This window comes from Lasioglossum baleicum, chromosome 6 (genome assembly GCF_051020765.1).
Source record: "Lasioglossum baleicum chromosome 6, iyLasBale1, whole genome shotgun sequence".
Classification (NCBI taxonomy): domain Eukaryota; kingdom Metazoa; phylum Arthropoda; class Insecta; order Hymenoptera; family Halictidae; genus Lasioglossum; species Lasioglossum baleicum.
Genome location: NC_134934.1, coordinates 5,183,831 through 5,202,034, shown reverse-complemented (window position 1 = coordinate 5,202,034; position 18,204 = coordinate 5,183,831). Strand labels below are relative to the sequence as shown.

General features: G+C 41.7%; 1 protein-coding gene across 3 annotated transcripts; it reads left to right on the top strand.

Moving 5' to 3' along the window:
- The first annotated feature begins 1,407 nt into the window (after window positions 1-1,407).
- Window positions 1,408-16,130, top strand: Phr6-4 ((6-4)-photolyase). 3 transcript variants are annotated; one of them, XM_076425885.1, is made up of 11 exons: window positions 1,408-2,002; window positions 9,881-10,544; window positions 10,990-11,241; window positions 11,321-11,505; window positions 12,129-12,358; window positions 13,008-13,175; window positions 13,272-13,412; window positions 13,930-14,081; window positions 14,177-14,379; window positions 14,746-14,772; window positions 14,846-16,130. In XM_076425885.1, the coding sequence occupies exons 2-11, from the start codon at window positions 10,339-10,341 to the stop codon at window positions 15,010-15,012; spliced, it is 1,731 nt and encodes a 576-aa protein (XP_076282000.1). In that variant the 5' UTR covers window positions 1,408-2,002; window positions 9,881-10,338; the 3' UTR covers window positions 15,013-16,130. The 3 variants fall into 3 exon arrangements, with proteins under 3 accessions (XP_076282000.1, XP_076282001.1, XP_076282002.1); XM_076425886.1 differs by lacking the exon at window positions 1,408-2,002 and adding an exon at window positions 2,031-4,267; XM_076425887.1 differs by lacking the exon at window positions 1,408-2,002 and adding an exon at window positions 4,393-5,374.
- The last annotated feature ends 2,074 nt before the right edge of the window (window positions 16,131-18,204 follow it).

Sequence of the window (18,204 nt, the reverse complement as noted above, 5' to 3'; positions counted from 1 at the left end):
TATCTAATTTCTCAATTATGTAGCTTCACAATGGATTTCAACCAGACATGTTTTTGGTAATGTATGTTCTGCATGTGTAGGAGTTAATTTTGTTGCATTTGTTAGACTGTGAAATCTATTTTTAAGTAATTCCAAATGTGATTAACTATGCATAATTAGGATATTAGAGAACAATATCCTCTAAGCTAGGCTAGGATACTTTATTGGATCGTTCGGTGCAGAGACACTTACTGAAGGTGTAGAGTTGAGTCACATGTACAAAGTTGCAGCGTGTCAGACACGTGATAGATGCAAGGTTGCAGCTCTGTCGGACTAATCGACTACCTAAGTGATTCAACCACGGTGATTACCGCATACGTACGTTTTCAGCTATTAACTTGGCTCATCGAACGCGTATTAGATGCTCGGGTCTGTCTTCACTTATAAAATTAAATGGCTGCCCGCTTTTTGAAAGATATCTGTCGCACAATAACCAATCAAACTCTTCTAAAATCGAAAACTATGAATTTGTATTGAAATGGTAAACTTGCATTTTTATATACTATTTTGTGAAAATTCGAGTACGCTAGGTTCGGGAGGTATCTCGTGTTCAGAATGGAGTAGAAACATGATTAATCTTGGTTAATTTACGTGTTTTCTTGTTTCATAACGCCGCACGTGCCATAAATAAATGCAGATCCGCAGTCTACCGATAACACGACAATACCACATGTATGTAATGCTTGTCTCTCTTGAAGAAAGCTCTAGAAGCTATTACGTCGAGTCACACATAATGAATAATATTAGGTCATCCCATAAGTCGTGTTAAAATACTATCTACTTTCAATCATTGATGGATCATTATTATTAGCCATCCTTCCCAATGATATACTCCCATCCTTCGATCAACTTCTCAGTTCCATTTTCAAACGTTCGACAAAAAAAAAATTAAAAATCACCTTTTATTTCTTTTCAGAAACAGAAAACATCTGTAAATCTAACAAATACCAATTATACCGTTCCTCATTACGGGTCAATGTCAACTCCTACGCATTCCGAAAGCCTCCCATCACCACCCCTATAGAGAGGAGACCATCGTCGAGGGTGACTCGAATCCTATGACCAAAAAAAAAAATCTGCGACCAATAATTAAAAAGAAAGTGTCAAGTATGCACGGTATCTAGAGAAAGGGAATCACAGAGTGAGATGGAGGCAGAAAGGGAGAAAGAGAGAGACTGAACCGAGTAAGACGAGAAAACCACGGCGGTTGCAACGTGACCAGCAGACCACGTGATCGAGTAGGCCAATTGGAAGGTACGCGGCAGTATGGTCACGTTGCACTCGGCGTGGCTCGGGTTCCCCCTTGCTCTTACTAGCTGCGCCTCTCCTCCCCCATAAGCTCGCTTTCATGTCGCTTGTTCGCATATGCGAGCAAACGTTCCTTCAGCGCGCCGCGTTTTTGCGAATTCCGTTTGCTCGTGTTAAAATCATCTTAAAAGTAGTAACCGCGTCTTGAACAGGTTCCGAGGACCTTATTAGACTTGGACAGTGATTGGACAGTCGTTTGAAGTGGCGGCAGGTCGCGCGGGTACCCAAGACCACCGTGATCCAGTATTCGCAGTACTCAGCCGTCGAGAGTCGGTATTCCGAGCTTGTTCCTGTGAGTGAGCGGATCTGTGTACTCTGCTTTACCCTGTGTACCTGAGTGTCTTTTGTGACGTTGCGACTCACTGTGTATGTACGCGAATGGTTCGACGAACGAATGCACTACTGTTTTGTGACTCTGTGTGCGAGTTCCCGCACCTGCGCTTGCCTAATTCCTGCTGCGTATGAATCCATGCGCGCGAGCGCAACCGCGCTCGTCCCTGCGTGCGTGTTTCTCTGTGTGCGAATATCTATAGCACTGTGCGAGTGATTACTTTCGCGAGCCGCGATAAGCAACTGGCCGCTGCTGTGTCGAAGAATTCTGTGCAGATTACTGCAGATCGAGAATTGCATCGCGCGTTGGATGAATGCTCTGAACGTGAGTATGTATACATCGTACCCGCGCGGATAGGCTGGTACCCTGCTTGGTGGATTGCCGGGGATTGGAGTGGCAACTACCCGCCAACCACCCGCCAATGACCCGCTTTTCTTTTAATCGAATCCTCGGCTTGTTCTAGTTCATCGTCTGTAGTGCTGTGTAAATTTATATTTTAATAATACTCCTACCGCGGTTTTATGCACACCTATTTCGACGTATTTTTAACCGACTTCGAAAAAGGAGGAGGTTACTCAATTTGATCTGTATGTGCCTTTTTTTTTCTTTTTTTTCGAATTTTTTTCTATGTATGTTCACCGATTACGCCGAGATGGATGGACCAATCGGAACGAAACCTTTTGCATTTTGTAGGCTGTATCTACCGATTGGTCTCTCGAAAACAAATTTTGCATTTTTTCATTCTTTGCGGTTTTTATTGCAAATTACCAATAAGACCGAAAAATCATCCTACAGTGTTCTACAAATTCTGCTCGTTCCACTAAAAAGTGTGAAATGAGAAGAATGTTATAAAAAAATTTCGAAAAAACGCACTAAAAAATCCACTAAAACGTATGAAATAATTTATGTGAATACACACGAACTTAAATACAATACAATCTTTTTGGAGGCGGCGCAAAATTGAAAATTGTCCAAATGACAGATGTTGCCGATTATGATTTCATTGGAATATGGTGAACTTGGAAATCAGTAGGTGGGAAGAGAAGATGCATTAATATTTATGTGAAAGCATGTAGAAGAATTTAAGGATTTTCGTCATTTCCAGTGTCGAAAATTTTCAATTTTGCGCCGCCTCCGAAAAGATTGTATTGTATTCAAGTTCGTGTGTATTCACATAAATTCAATGAAAATTATTTCTTACATTTTGGTGGATTTTTTAATGCGTTTTTTCGAAGTCGGTTTAATTTTTTTAACGCAGAATCATCCCCCTTTTCGGTTGTACCATCAATTATAGATCATCCTGTGTATGCATCTTTTAATAAATTTTTATTGAAAACTTTAAAAGATGTCTTTTGACACCTTTGGTAGAAATAGTGTTGAGTTTCCGAGTTAAAATAACGGGGTTGAAATGGGTTGGCCCACCCCTAGGATTCTCGCAGCTCGAACTGACAATGAACCGAGGGATAAGGAAAATTGTAAACAAAGTTGGAAGACCGTCTCTCTAAACTTGTCAAATTTGTTCGAAACTTGTTCGTTATTCTTGTTGCCAACAATCGCGAGGTCCGAAATGCACGCGTCTCTGATATGTTTCATGAATGGGACTGTAGTGTGATGTCGCGGACTGCCCATTCGATTTTCTGTGTCCTTGTTCGTCCTAAATAACCCTGACCGCTTGTGACCTTACGGGACAGTCAGGGGAATCGTAAAAATATATGTAATTTAGAGCAAATGAATAGAGTATCTAGAGAATCGCACTTACAAATTGAAGATTCGATTAGTTTACCGTTGAATTGGAGCGAACAGCTTAGTTCATGGATAACGGGTCCTGGGTCTTACAACTCCTCATTGTAACAATTGAATGACCAGCGACAATCGACTGATAAAAGCTAGGTGGTCAATATTTCATGTAAAGAGTTCTCTTTGTTGTTTTATGGCTTAGAAATAAAATGAACACGATAATGCTACTGCCACGATAAGGGCATCGAATAATCACTATAAAGAGCAATGGCTCTTTGAACGCCGACTATAATAAGTTTCTGATAAGCTTAAAAACACACACCCAAATTCGCATTTCATATTAACGAAGAATTTTATTCAGATTTCTCGAAATTTTGATAACATGTGCTTGAATAAATTCATTTAATGCTGTTTCATGAAAGCATCTTTGTAACGTCAGTAGTTATAAAATATAAAATACGAAGTCAGTCTGACGACAGCAAAAATCGTTAAAGATTAAAAATTATAGTTAACTATGTTTCCGATCGCCGAAGTATCCTTGGAATGCGACGGATCGTAGTAATCGATCGAGATCGAGACACATTCCAGAATCTGTTTTACCGACGTAGCGCAACGATCGAGACGAGACGCGGTGTCGTAATAGTTGCGTCATATGATCTATTAGAAGAAAAACGATTATGTCAGCGTGTCAAGCATGTCGTTTCTGTTCGTTTTTGTGGCTGACACGTTAAGCGGTGCGCAATAAATCGCAATTCGGTGACGTTCGGTACCGTCGGACACCGGTGACCAACATGTTGATCGTGCGACCCAGTGCAGCCGATTGACGGTCCAAGAATCGCATGGCGTTTGCCGGTAATATTTATCGATCATGGGGTCGATTGACACTGCCGATTTTTCTGCTTGCGACGTGGCATCGCTAAGCAATACAAAATCACATCTGATCAGCTCCCAAGTAATCAAAAAAGAATACTTCTTTTCAAGCTATCGAAATTTAAAATTCTAAACTATTCCAAATCCGTTCTCTGTCCCTTCGATATTTTTCGTGGCCTTTTTTCCAAGAAAAAAGAGCCTGAAACACGCTCAGAGACTGCGGATCTTTACGAATTTATCAAAAAATTGAGTGTGACTTGAAACGGTAGAAAGAGATTAAAAGAATTAAAGACTGTATATGTGTACTTTCTGTGGTAATAAGCGTACAGCCTTTTTAAACAGTGTTTTGAGTCTACTGCATCAACACATGTTTGACTACTTAATAAAACTAGGAAAGAGGGGAAGAGTCTTCTGTCTCAGTCCTGCGATTAATACAGAATTATTATTTTGCATAAAGATGTGCAGTCTACTAATAACCGTAATGACCGTCTCGATAGCTATTATGTTTACGAGCGAATTCCAGGCATCCATGAAGAACAGGTCACAATACCAAAAGGAAAACATCAACATGGGTTCGAGATGACCCAACATCGACCATTTACATCACAGCTATATACACATCGCTTAAAATGCGTATCATGTCACATGTTTTCCTCTAGAATGTAGCCGAGCATTCGGTCGCCATTTTTCACGAGCTGTAACGAATCTACATAGTCATTCGCTATTAAAAAGGCCTCGGCACATCATTGGCCAGATTCGAAAAATGTAGACGACGCGGCGTAGTAGAATCACTTGTCAGTCGCGATTCAGTTTGCATGACGTATATCCGCCTCGAGCTTGGTCTAAAAGAATTTCCGTGTACGATATTTATTACTATCGATATTACTATATTTATTACGACGATCGTTACTGTTTCGGTTTATTAAGAATCTCACTTGATTCGAACCTGTCTTTCCCTCTAAATTCTCTGTCGGAGGAATTGTTTTTTGGTAAACAATCGGGTAGATCGTTTTACCAGGAATCAGAGCTGAGGACAACAATTCTGTTTTGTTTCGTCTTGTAGCCGACCTTCAAGTGGTGTATCTGCAGGTCCGTACCAAATAAAGATATTTGTTATCATAATATATCATAATTAGTAGTTTCAGTCCTTCTTAATTGATAGAGACGGGATCTATTCTTTTCGAAGCATTTAGATAAACAAGAAATTGACTATACTGCTCACAATTTTTTGCAAAGTGAACTTGTTAGATATTTGTTTTTCTCTTATTGTTGCTTTGGCGGACGCAGATTCGTTGAAAACCATAGTAACCATTAATATAATAATGTAATATAATAATAATTTAATCATTTAAAACCATAAAAACCACTAATATTATTTGTAGGCTATGCTAAACGGCGAATGGTCTAGAACAGTTTTTCCCATCGTGGAGCCCACACCGCACAGGGGGGCAATTTGATTGCTAAGGGGGGAAATTCAACAATTTCCTATTTATTTTCTTCCTAAAACCTATCACTTAAGTTTCTTCAGTGAACAATTCAACTTTTGAATATTAAAAATTATGTATATGTTACATAGGTGGCATAAGAATTTTAGGAAGGCGTAGGTGGGGCATGGTACGAAAAAGGTTGGGAAACACTGGTCTAGAGAGAGAGAAAGAGAATGAAAAATTGTTTGACTCCTTGCACTACGACTTTACGATTACAATGACTGAAAAAGACGAAAATTGATATTTACTGTGCGACTACGTTTCTCCAATAGCTAAATATTGACTATAGTAAAATAGAATTTCATTTAATGGGAATTCTCAGAAAGGTTAGAAAGGTCGAAACAAAAGTGTCTCTCGTAGCGACACGGTCAACATCGCGGTATACAGGATGTTTGCGAAATCGTAATACAACTGGGCAGGATGTGATTCTACATGCAAAAATACGTCGAAAAAAAGGAATAACATTTTCACGTTTTCGAGAAACTCGAGTTTATAGTTCCGCCAGGTTCGCGAATATGCACAAAGTAGAATTGGTTAATCATGGTCAGACGATTACCATGCAATAGCACGTGTATTCGCTACATTTTCAAACTCTATGTTCTCGAAAACGAGCTGCCAAACAAAAAAATGTTATTCCTTTTTTTCAACTTACCCTGCCCGGTTGTACTACGATTTCGCAAGCACCATGTATACAAACCTAGTAAATACAGTACATTCAAGATTAATTATGAATTGCCACGTGGATTCGCGAGGCGAAAAACAACGCCAGCCACTTTCCCACCACCATTTAGCAAGTTTCAACTAATATGTACGTACCCGTACTTAGTTGGCGGAAACTTTCGTCAAGTAACCTTTTTTTGACCATTTCCACGGAGTTAGTCCGATCGTGTTATTCTGTAGACTGTAGATAATTAGAAACTTGACCAGCGAAAGATGTCGTCGCGAATTATCTTCGAGGCGTGGGTCCGTCACGTGTGCACACTAGGTTAAGTAAACAACCGGCGAGATCTGAACGACGTAAAATTCGAAACTCGCGTTCTACGAAATAGGAGAGTTCCTATCGATAATAATGAATAATGTTCGACCTATTGGCAATATCGATTACCTATAGATAACTCTTTTTTGAAACTAATAATCCGTTAGCTGTGCTCGAGGAGCTATTACTCAGTGTCGCCAGATGAGGGTTGGGAGCACGAATTGAGGGGAAAGAGTACCCCCCCTCTGCCAGTACGCGTCACGTGACACGAAAGCGAGAAGAAGTGCGTCGTAGAAGAATCTTTACCTGACAACGCTGCTCTTACTAAATAAATGGGCTGTCACGTGGGAGACAATCTAAAACACGTGACTGAAAACATATGAAAACGAGAAAACAATGAAATTTCGAATAAATTTGTATGTATTAACCACTGTATTTAAACTTTTCTTATCGCTAATTACTTGCATCCCGCTTAAATTGGTAAACAGCTCAACAATATATATTTGGTTCCGTTTTTTCGCTAAAGAAATATTATCGATAATCTATCGATATTATCAATCATCTTGTCGATAAGTGACGTTAATAAATTTTATCGATAATTATAAACATACCCCCGGAACGAGAACGCATGTGGACACTAAACAAAGTTGAAGAAGGATGTTAAAAGCCATACCAGAAACTGGGACGCGCGTGATTTAAAATGGGCGCGAAATTTAAATCGCCGTTTATTCGTATCGCGCTCGAACGGAACGATTGAACGATTTCCAATCGATTCGAACGTGCTCAATCGACTTCGGAAGAGTCAAATCGTTGGCCTTGATGTCTCTCGAAACGACGGTATTATAATTATACATATAATTATATAACACCCGGCTATATTCAGGCAGGATAGGGGGTGAACGGTATATAGTTACGTGGATCGACCTGGAATTAATCTGCAGCTAACGAAGTTGGACGAAAATAAAAAAACGTATCCGGAACCGTATTGTTTGCTTTCCGTGCTGCAGACGACGCGTTCTATTTCCCGGCGTTTCGCGGTTATTTCTGGACCCGTGAACAGCCGGGTCCGAAAAACGTTCCCTCGGAAAAATCAGCGGTGTTTACGGTTAATGAACTCCTAGTTGGGTCTGTGGCGACCCGTAATATCAAAATTGTTATGTAACGACCTAATTTTTAGCGATTTATTCAAAGTAGCTGATTCGCTAGATGTAATAGAAAGAGTATTTAAAAGGTGTTACTTAAAAGAAAATGCTAATTCTTATCTGTTGTTTTACAGCCACGAATATGGTCGGTGAAGAGAGGAATTGATTTGCACAGATAAATTGCTGAGAAACTAACAATAAGAACCAAACAGAAATAATCCATTTTAGTGAGCGCAGTAGAATGATCGGTGCATAGCCAGACGTCGAATCACCGGAGACCGGGTCACGCGCAGTAGAATCGCCAGCAGTGGGTCGCCTTCGATGCGCGATGAGCATCGCCTTATCTTCATCGAATGATCTTGAACGACCTTCATGATATAGGTCACTGCACTCCTCTCGAAACGCCCTATCAGAGTATAAACACCACACATATCATGCCATTAAAAAAACAGGATTGATTTTTATATCTCCTCTATGCCCCCACTAATAAAAAAATTAGTAACTCTAAATTATAGGCCCCTCGGAAGCAAGCAAGTTTCGTGTCGTTCGATTTTTGCCATCGTGAATTGCAAGGGAGATATTCAGGTGACCTGATTTAAATACTCCACGCTGTATGCATTTCCGAAACTGTCACGTTTATTTATTGAAGAATGAAATGATTCATAATTTCGATTGAAACAGCTTTTATTTTATTAAATTTTCCGAAGAAATTTCTATATTATTTCTAACGAAAGTTTTCATTAAAAAAAAGAAGTTTAAACTTCTTGCTTTTTACTTATTATTAAGTATATATACGTTATATGGTAAATGTTAAAAAAATCCTTTGTGACAAAGTATAGGAAAACGTATCGACATGAGAATATGTATTTATTATTTAAATCAGACCGCTTATTTTCTCTCAGTGATGAAATTCGCTCGAACTACAAATTGTTTTAACTTCGCACAAAGTAAAGTCGTTTCCCGCGTACATTCTTCCGAAAAATAAAAGTAATAGACTAGTCGGAGCAACTCGAATTATCATTTCAAACGTGTCGCAAGTTCGAGCTTCAAACAAAGCCGGCTCGTTGTCCTCGCAGGATTCGTCTCGATCGATATCGCGGGATTCTTTCTTTGTCTAGGGGCAGCTCGGAGGATTCGAAAGATAAAGGACAATCTTGCAAATTGAATTGGTGTCGCTCGGGCGAGCTACACCACAGATTTGTAGAATTTCTATGCGGATTCTCTCGGGCCGCAGAGCGGTGTAGAATCTCGATGATCCTCTTTCGCGCATCGATCTCTTCGTCCCAGTCAATTCTCCGGTTTCGCCGACCGAGTTTCGCGCTCTCGAACTCTAGATCGATTTCCTGTTCGAAGCAATGATACTCGATTTTTGAGTGTTCCTACATAAAGACGAAAATCGCTCCGTTTAACTCCATTCATCCCTTAACAACAATTTTACGCGTTGCGCCTGCCTGAAGTGGAATCGTTAACCAACAGTATTCGATAATTGAGAATCTGACCGCAATTACATTGAATTGTTAAAAGAGTAAGATAGATAAATTTTATACGCTGTGAAAGGCATTGTGGGATTCACTCGAAGTGAATTGTCCTAAAAAGTTAAGGGGGTAGACTCTAGTACGGGATGCGACTTCTGATTTCTCGATAATGGGGTTTTTCAGTAGACAAAAGATAAAAGTTCAATCGGGGCGTAATTTGCATTATTCGGCAGCATGTAGCTGTCGCAGCTTTATGAAAATAGCTACATGCCCAGCTTTATGCTTCCGAATAGTGCAAATTACGCCTTGTAAACATAAAAGCAAACTCCATCTTTGCATTATCGAGAAATGAGATGGTGGATCCCGCACCCTTCAATCCTGGAAAAACGAGTCTACGCCCTTAACTGTGTGGTAGTTACCAAACAAATCCTCGACCAGGGAGTAAACGATGCTTATGATCGCTTCACCAGTGGATCCTCGCGAGACATACTCATCTTTCTCTTTTCCATAAACAGCGAACAGATTCAATCGACGGAACAGTAACATCGATCGAGCTCGGTAGCGACCTTGATGACCTAAAAACCGACCGCTGTCGGCAGAATCGATTCGCGAGGATGACGGTGCTCCGAGGCTGAGGGTGCTGTTTCGTCCAAGGTCGCGAAGAGAACATATTCATCGCATCGGATCATCTCTTCCTTGAGAAAGAGACAGTCCCAAAGATACAGTTTCAAGTCTCAGAGAACTGTCAACGAGAAAACAGAGAAGGGGACTCGTGATTCGAAAAGAACGCTACGCAAAGATGAGGAGGATACGTTCGTTCTACTGACGAGCGCGATTTTGGCGAAAGAAGGAAGCGGATCAGGGGCGATTGACAAACTCGAAAGACGGTTCCGTGGCTGCAAGGAGGAGCAAGGTGACGGAAACAAGGGTGGCGGAGGGGGAGGAGGAGGAGGACGAGGAGAAGGAGGGGAAGATGACGGGCAGCCGGAGCAGGGAAATAAATCCGGACGTGGGGATCCAGGGACAGAAGCACACGGTCCACTGGTTCCGTAGGGGTCTCAGGCTGCACGACAACCCCTCGCTGAGAGAGGGGCTAGCAGGAGCGGTCACCTTCCGGTGCGTCTTCGTCTTGGACCCCTGGTTTGCCGGAAGTACCAACGTCGGCATTAATAAGTGGAGGTGAGTCCCACCCTACTAATAACTTAACTCAATATTTAGAACAGCCTCGTTGCTTTTTCCATCTTCTTTTTCACATGGAAGCCCTAAGAGTGAGTCCTTCTGAGACTCTATGGCCCATCAGTTTTAGGTTTCAGGCTAGTATTGTAACTTCTCTGTCCCTGTACATTGGCAATCGCTTGCTAGACCACTACTCGACTATAAGGAGGGTTGCGTGCTATCTGGGCTGCGCCCCTAATATAAGCAACAACGCCTCTTTGTATTACAAGCAGCTACGGGCCTGAATACAAACTCAATTTATTTGTAGTTTAGCACAAAAATCATATAAATTAATGGTTTCATGCTGGAGGGTTAAAGGGTTACAAGAGAGTTAATTCTGGTGTGTTCATTTTGCAGAATTAAAAAGTTTGAAAGACCTAACAAAATTTCTTATTTCTATCCACGACAGGTTCCTTCTGCAATGCCTAGAGGACCTCGACTGTTCCCTAAGGAAACTGAACTCCAGACTCTTCGTGATACGAGGCCAGCCTGCAGACGCCTTGCCAAAACTGTTCAAGGAATGGGGCACAACGAACCTAACCTTCGAAGAGGACCCAGAACCATTCGGTCGCGTCCGGGACCATAATATCTCGGCACTATGCAACGAATTGGGCATCTCAGTAGTCCAAAGGGTCTCCCACACCCTCTACAAGTTGGACGAGTGAGTATACATTTTTTTCCGAGTTTCTCGATCGTCGTGTCGTAGCAACAGCAGCTGCTTCACCCGATTCTCGTTTCAGGATCATCGAGAAGAACGGGGGCAAGCCGCCGTTGACGTATCATCAATTTCAAAATGTCGTGGCCAGTATGGACCCGCCGGAACCACCGGTGCAGACCGTCACTTCCGTCTGTGTCGGGTCAGCCTACACGCCATTGAAGGAGGACCACGACGATCATTACGGCGTGCCTACCCTCGAGGAGCTTGGTAAATCTTTGAGAACCATTCTCTGACACGAAGCTTTTACTTCTTCAGGATTTTGTTCTTCAGCTCCGTTAAAAATATTGAATTGCGACTCAGTATTCATATTTATAGTGGACGATCAAATCATTAGAATCATTTGCGCTTGTTGACGACTTTAAAGTATATCATATGATGACCCATCTATAGTGTATTCTGAGGTTTTATGGAGTATTGGTACACAATAAATATATTTTTTCGTAGCACAGCTCTAATAACTTGATCATACACTGTATGTACATGTGGAACATATTGATTAATTTATTATGCTGATCGCGCGAGGGATTGGAATGTTGAACTTCAAGTAGCATCTTTATCTTGCTCTATCAATTGATTCAAGAATGTCCAAACATGCATAGTTAGATATTAGAGATGCCTCTTTCTCTTTAAATATTCTTTAAACATTCCTAAAAGTTTTTCAATGTTACAAAAAAATATACCGTTGTATTCAGGCGAGGCTACAGAATCATTCTAGGTAAGGATCATTTTTAGAGACTGTATAGTTAAGGCAGGAAAAAATGAAGAAGTCGAAACTTTGGAGGCAAAGTCTTTCAAGGCGAATGAAAGGGAATATTTCGAATTGTTGTCAGGGTTCGACACGGAAGGGCTTCGACCACCTGTCTGGGTAGGTGGCGAGAGCGAAGCTTTGGCGAGACTTGGCCGACACCTTGAACGGAAGGCGTGGGTGGCTAGTTTCGGCAGACCGAAGATGACTCCGCAATCGTTGTTGCCCAGTCAAACAGGCCTCTCGCCCTATTTAAGATTCGGCTGCCTGAGCACCAGGCTCTTTTACTACCAGCTCACCGATCTCTATAAGAAGGTATATTGTGTTTGCGAACCTAGGATGTTCTACTTTTGTGATCGTCTTAAGGATTTAGGGCTTTCACCACTCGGAGCCATGCGGTTCCCGTTGCACAGCTGATCAGCTAACCCTCGGTCGGGCGGATTTCAAAGGCTTCCTTTAATTTCTAAGCTGCTACCACCCAGTTTCGGTTGTCGGTTACTTGTGTACTACCTTTAATAAGGCAATCGACACAGCTGAAAGTAGCAACTTCGTAAATGTGGCTGAAAACCTGATCGTCTCATTTCCACTTGTTTGTCCTAGATATTTGAAGATCGTTCTGAAATATTGTTTTATAATGCTTTACCTTCTGGACATCGTATACTTCTCTTTGTAATTCATCGATCAGCAACTAACTTTTAATTATTTATTAGAAACAAAGTCGTATATAAATTCTAATTTTTTATTAGCCAGTTTCAATTATTTATTTATGTTAGGTTCATTAAGAGGATGATTGAACAAAAGCACAGTGAATGAAGAAATGATTAGAAAATCCATTTTTTACAATGCTGTCAAATGTACATTTGCAATTTTCAAGCATCAATTCTTCATACCGAAGTAGTTCAATCTCATAATATAGAGATCACAAAATTTTCATTGAGACAAAAGCCTCCACGTTCCATTGCAGATAAAGAAAGCGGTGCCACCATTATCCCTACACGGACAGTTACTATGGCGCGAATTCTTTTACTGCGCGGCTACCAAGAACCCTAACTTCGATCGCATGCAAGGAAACCCGATTTGCGTGCAGATTCCATGGGACAAGAACGTCGAGGCTCTGGCAAAATGGGCAAACGTGAGTGAATCGAATGGATTTCAAAAATCCTCCGTGTTACAGCTCAATAGGGAACGGTTGAATTCAATGCGAAAGGTCTCCTCTTTTTCTGGACAGGGTCAAACGGGATTTCCGTGGATCGACGCGATCATGACGCAGCTTAGGGAAGAGGGCTGGATCCATCACCTGGCTAGACATGCTGTGGCCTGCTTCCTCACGAGAGGCGACCTTTGGCTCTCCTGGGAAGAAGGAATGAAGGTAAAATGTCGCCTCGCGCTGGCATTTCGACGGTGACCGAGATCGACTGCGTTTCGATTCGTTGTTCATGCTACCATCTATTTATGCGATGCTGTTACCACTTCGGTTGCATTCAAATCACGAACTCATGTTTCAGACACAATGATTTGAGCTGATCATTTGCGTATCAATTGACGTTACAAATTTAAAAAGTAGACATTTGTTTCTTGAGATTCTCTCAGTTTTCGTCATTCTGAAAATAAATTTATGTCTATTAGTTACAGTACAAGTATTAGGTTGTCCCAACAGTTTCTTTCGCAATGCGTACATTTAATATTGTTACATCACAGAAGTATGTACAAACAACGTGATCATCTGATTATTAACTTTTCATTAGCTGGCAATATGTTACGGACTTTCGAGAAAGAAATTTTTGGGACAACCTAATATAGAGTAATAGGACTGGGGTAGACAGCTATTACTTCAGGTACCTTCTGTCGAGAAAAAGACGGTAAACGATACGTTAAACGTTCCTTAGGTGTTTGACGAGCTTCTACTGGACGCCGACTGGTCCGTGAACGCTGGCATGTGGATGTGGCTGTCATGCAGCTCGTTCTTCCAGCAATTCTTTCATTGCTATTGCCCGGTAAGGTTCGGCAGAAAGGCTGATCCCAATGGCGATTATATCAGGTAACTTACAACCCCTTCTAGGGGTTGTATTTCTTTGACGGCAGGCTTTAAGATATTTTCAGTTAATGATTGATTAAATTGGACTTTGGTGCTAGGCGCTATCTGCCAGTGTTGAAGAATATTCCTACGAGATACATCCACGAACCTTGGAACGCTCCACTGAGCGTGCAACGAACTGCAAAGTGCATCATCGGCCAGGACTATTCATTGCCGATGGTAAATCATAGCAAGAGCTCTAGGATCAACATTGAGAGGATGAAGCAGGTTTACCAGCAGCTGAATAAGTATCGCGGCAACGGTACGTCGACTATAGGGGTGGTAGAGTAGTGGTTAAGTTTGCACGCAATACAGTATGACTCGGAACAGTATAAAAAGTATGTTTGGTGGTCATCGTCTAATTTTGTTCTCACACAGATCAGAATTTTACAATTTTCTTCTAGCCATGTAGATTGGCGTTTCAATAAATAATGTCATCAAAATTTCGTACACAGTCAATTTAGCTAAATTCATTCTTTGCAGTTGAGGCTATTATAACAATGTGTGCATTTATAACAAAAATGAGTACGATTTTATGTGGACAAAATGAACGATGGCTGCTAAAAAATGGTAGACGCATGTACTAAGGGTTGCACGGGTAAACTGTAGCTTCCTTTTATCGTTGCAGGAGCGTCCCTTAAAGGAGACACCGTCGGTGAGTAACCCTTTTCCCTTAAAACTTCACACTTCCCCACAGTAATGTAACAAGTGTTTTTGCTCTTCACAAGGGTTGCTGAACGCGTTGCCACCCTCGTCAGTGAAGGAGGGCGAAGAAGAGTCGAAGAAGCAGCCGTCACCGTCTCCGGAAAGTCAACCGAGCATGGAACCACTCGGGAAAGCTTCGCAGAAACAGCAGCAACAACAACAACAGCAGCAGCAACATTCGCTACAATAGCGACAACTGCAGCGAAGTTCCGGCGAAACGTTGTCGACGCGATTATTCCGGCGGTTTCCGGTTTCCCTTTTATCTATAAGGAAGTATTTATTAACGTTCACCGGCACGAAGCCGTTGCGAGCCCTTAAGGAGGGCAGCTCGCGTAACTCGCTGAAAACCATTGCAATTTTCTTTTTTTTTAAATGTACTGTGTTTTTCGTTCGGCTAAAGAGAAACTCCATTTTTTTTCGAACGGTTACACGAGCTGTCCCACCGCTCAACTCACCCTCATCCGCTTGGTTATTCATACGAATCACCTCGGTCGTGATTTCTTTGATACTTATCAACGGGATCGACCTGTTGACCTGTTAAATGGGCAACTTTTGCCTCGGTACTTGTACAAGCGCAATTAACCCTGCAGCTCGAGCCTTGCACTCGGAATCATGTCGAGAAAAGAGGAACACGCACACCAGAAACAATTTTCTTATCCATCCGCAAACGTCGGATCGTTTCTGATTGTTTGAGGGATCGCGGATACGATGATACAAACGTTGTCTTTTGTTTGACGTTGGTTTCAAGGTTACTCGAAGGTCATCGGTATTTCCTTTTTGACCTGGCTTATTTCTTTCTAACTTAAAAATTACAGGAGACATCAACGACCTTCAAATGACCTTGGAAGCAAGACCAAAGTTAAAAGCACAGTTCGCACCATTGTGTTTCCTCGTTTTCTTTCTTCTCCAGCTCCATCAGCAGCATTCAAGTCTCCCATTTCTTAATCTATACACTCTCAAGCTCGACTAAAAATCAAGTTCCACAAGAGTGACATAACACCGAGCATAGTCGACGAGTTGACTCATCACTGTCCGGTTAACAGGTGTCAGGATCTCGAAATGTCCCACTCGGTCTGCTCGCAGACATATTTCACAGAATCATTTCCGAGCAAGAGAGTACTGTCGCAATTGGACGACCGGTAAGTACCGATGATCGCGCGATTAGGGGTGTCGGACACCCCTGGCTCGGCCAAGAATCGCGTCGTTTATTTTCGGATGGATGGCATCTCGTGGCGATGACGCGCGCGCTCTATATTCTTATCGCTGTACATAAAAACGCGTGCGTCACGAATAAATTTTTCATGCAAACCTGTCTGACGATTTATTTATTCCTAATGGACGTGCCGCGGCCGGATTCTCTTCCCCCCCCCCCCCTTATTCTTCCGGGGCCGACAGGCTATATTTACCTGGACAGGATACATTATTTACCTACCTCTGACAAAGGTAAGGGGATCCTCAACGACTCTCGACCATCGTACGCCTCGATCAATTGCCCCGTGCTTCCGTCAATCGAATTCCCCTTTCGTCTTCTCGTTAGCATCGCATAGAGCAGTCCTCAAACTATGCTCCGCGAAACTCCGTGCATCCCCGGAGTCATAATCGAAATTGATACCTAATATTAGGTTGGCGCAACGTTAAATTGTGACCTTGGAGCGTCGAGCTCTAGAGCAACACTTGCGGTTCAGCTTAAAATTCATTTTATGTCGATTGATCAGGTGATATTGTTAAAAGAACTGATTTATTTCTTTTGATATGCATATAATGCGTGTAAATACTGCGTTTACCAAAATCTGTTTATTCGCGAATGTTTAACTACTTCACCAAAGGTAAGTCAACACTAGATCCATTTCTTTTTCGTGTATTATTAGGTCATATAAAGGTCATTGTTCATCAAATCTATTTTTTGGAACACACGGTGCTGAAATTCACTAAAAATATGAGCAGATAAAATAGTTACTTTAGTAAATCAAATATTAAAAAATGTTACTTTAGTATTATTCATCGTCGAGAATTTCTTTAAAAAAATCATTCAAAGTTGCAAAAATGGTAGGAGGGTTACGCAAATGGTGTGGTGGGCGTGATCGAATGAAACGTGACGTCACTCAGGTTTTTTTATTTTTTCATGTCAACAAATGATATATTTTTAGTGCCTATAGTACTTATAGTTTTACAGTACATTTCTCGTTAGATTTAAACAATTACAAATGAACATTCTCCAACACTCAAAGACGGAACCCTAATAATTCTCTTTTGCAAGCTACAATTCTCTCTCTCTCTCTCCCTTTCTCTCTCTCTCTCTCGTGCTCTCTTTCTCGCGTTTATCTCTCGCTCGATTGTGTTCTCCTCGTTTCTGGCGCATTTGCTCGTTCGCACACGCACACGCACACGCACATGACCACGCATACTGTGCATAAATCACTCTTGTATCTCTCTCTCATTCTTTATCTCACTCGTTCACTCTCTCTCACACACACTCTCTCGGAACGACGCTTTCTCTCGCCCTGTCTCGTTCGCGCGCGCGCTCTTAAACTAGAAATTTATTTAACTTATTATTTTCCTCTCTTTCTCTCTATCTCTCTCTTGCGTCTCTTCTGTGTACACGTGTCTCTCTTTTTCTCTCTCTCTCACTCTCTCTTTCTCGCTATCGCTCTCTCTGTGTTTGAATCTGTATGTATATGTGTGTCTCTGTGTGTGTATTCTTGTGTCAGTGCGACTGTGCGTGTCCTATATAAACGCTCGCGTGCCTCGCGACGCGAACATCACCAAATGTTCGCGAGGTTTGTGGACGAATCTGCGAAATGCGTGACGGGCATTCCTCGACAATGTTGGCAGTCGGTTTTGACATCGGTCCCGAACACGTCCGGGACGTATCGGACGTTTACGAGCCAAGTTCCAGCTAATTTTCTCTCGGCGAACTGCGAAAAACTGGTAGAAGAAGAAGATCCTTCGACGACCAACAAAGTAACAACGAAAATCGACAGAATATCAAGCTTGAGGCTTCACCACTGAATTGTTGATATTTGTTGGTTTGCAGTTTCCCCTGACGCGCTTTAGAAAGGAAAGAGGGTTTTTTGTCTGACTGAAATTAAGAAATTAAGGGTAAATTGTTGAAGAGATATAGGAAGATCCTTCGAGACTGGACAAGACTGAAATTAGACGAACACGAAGCTTGAGGCTTTGTTGGTTCAATATTATTAATAGACAATATTGTTTATCAGTAGACAGAGGATTTGATTTATATAGACAGCAAATCACATCCACGTTTTCAATCGAGCATTTTGCGCAGGGAAAAGTACTTTTCGCCAATAAAAAGGGAAACTTGTCAGACCGTAGGCAGCCTGTAATTTCGCGAGTGTCGAGCCCGCCATTTTGTACAACTCGT

What these genes read in the sequence shown, in the direction of transcription:
- Phr6-4 (XM_076425885.1), top strand. Translation starts at nt 10,339, where the DNA reads ATGACGGGCAGCCGGAGCAGGGAAATAAATCCGGACGTGGGGATCCAG. An exon ending in CCCAATGGCGATTATATCAG is followed by an intron (nt 14,082 to 14,176) that starts GTAACTTACAAC and finishes CTTTGGTGCTAG; the next exon opens with GCGCTATCTGCCAGTGTTGA. An exon ending in GAATAAGTATCGCGGCAACG is followed by an intron (nt 14,380 to 14,745) that starts GTACGTCGACTA and finishes TTATCGTTGCAG; the next exon opens with GAGCGTCCCTTAAAGGAGAC.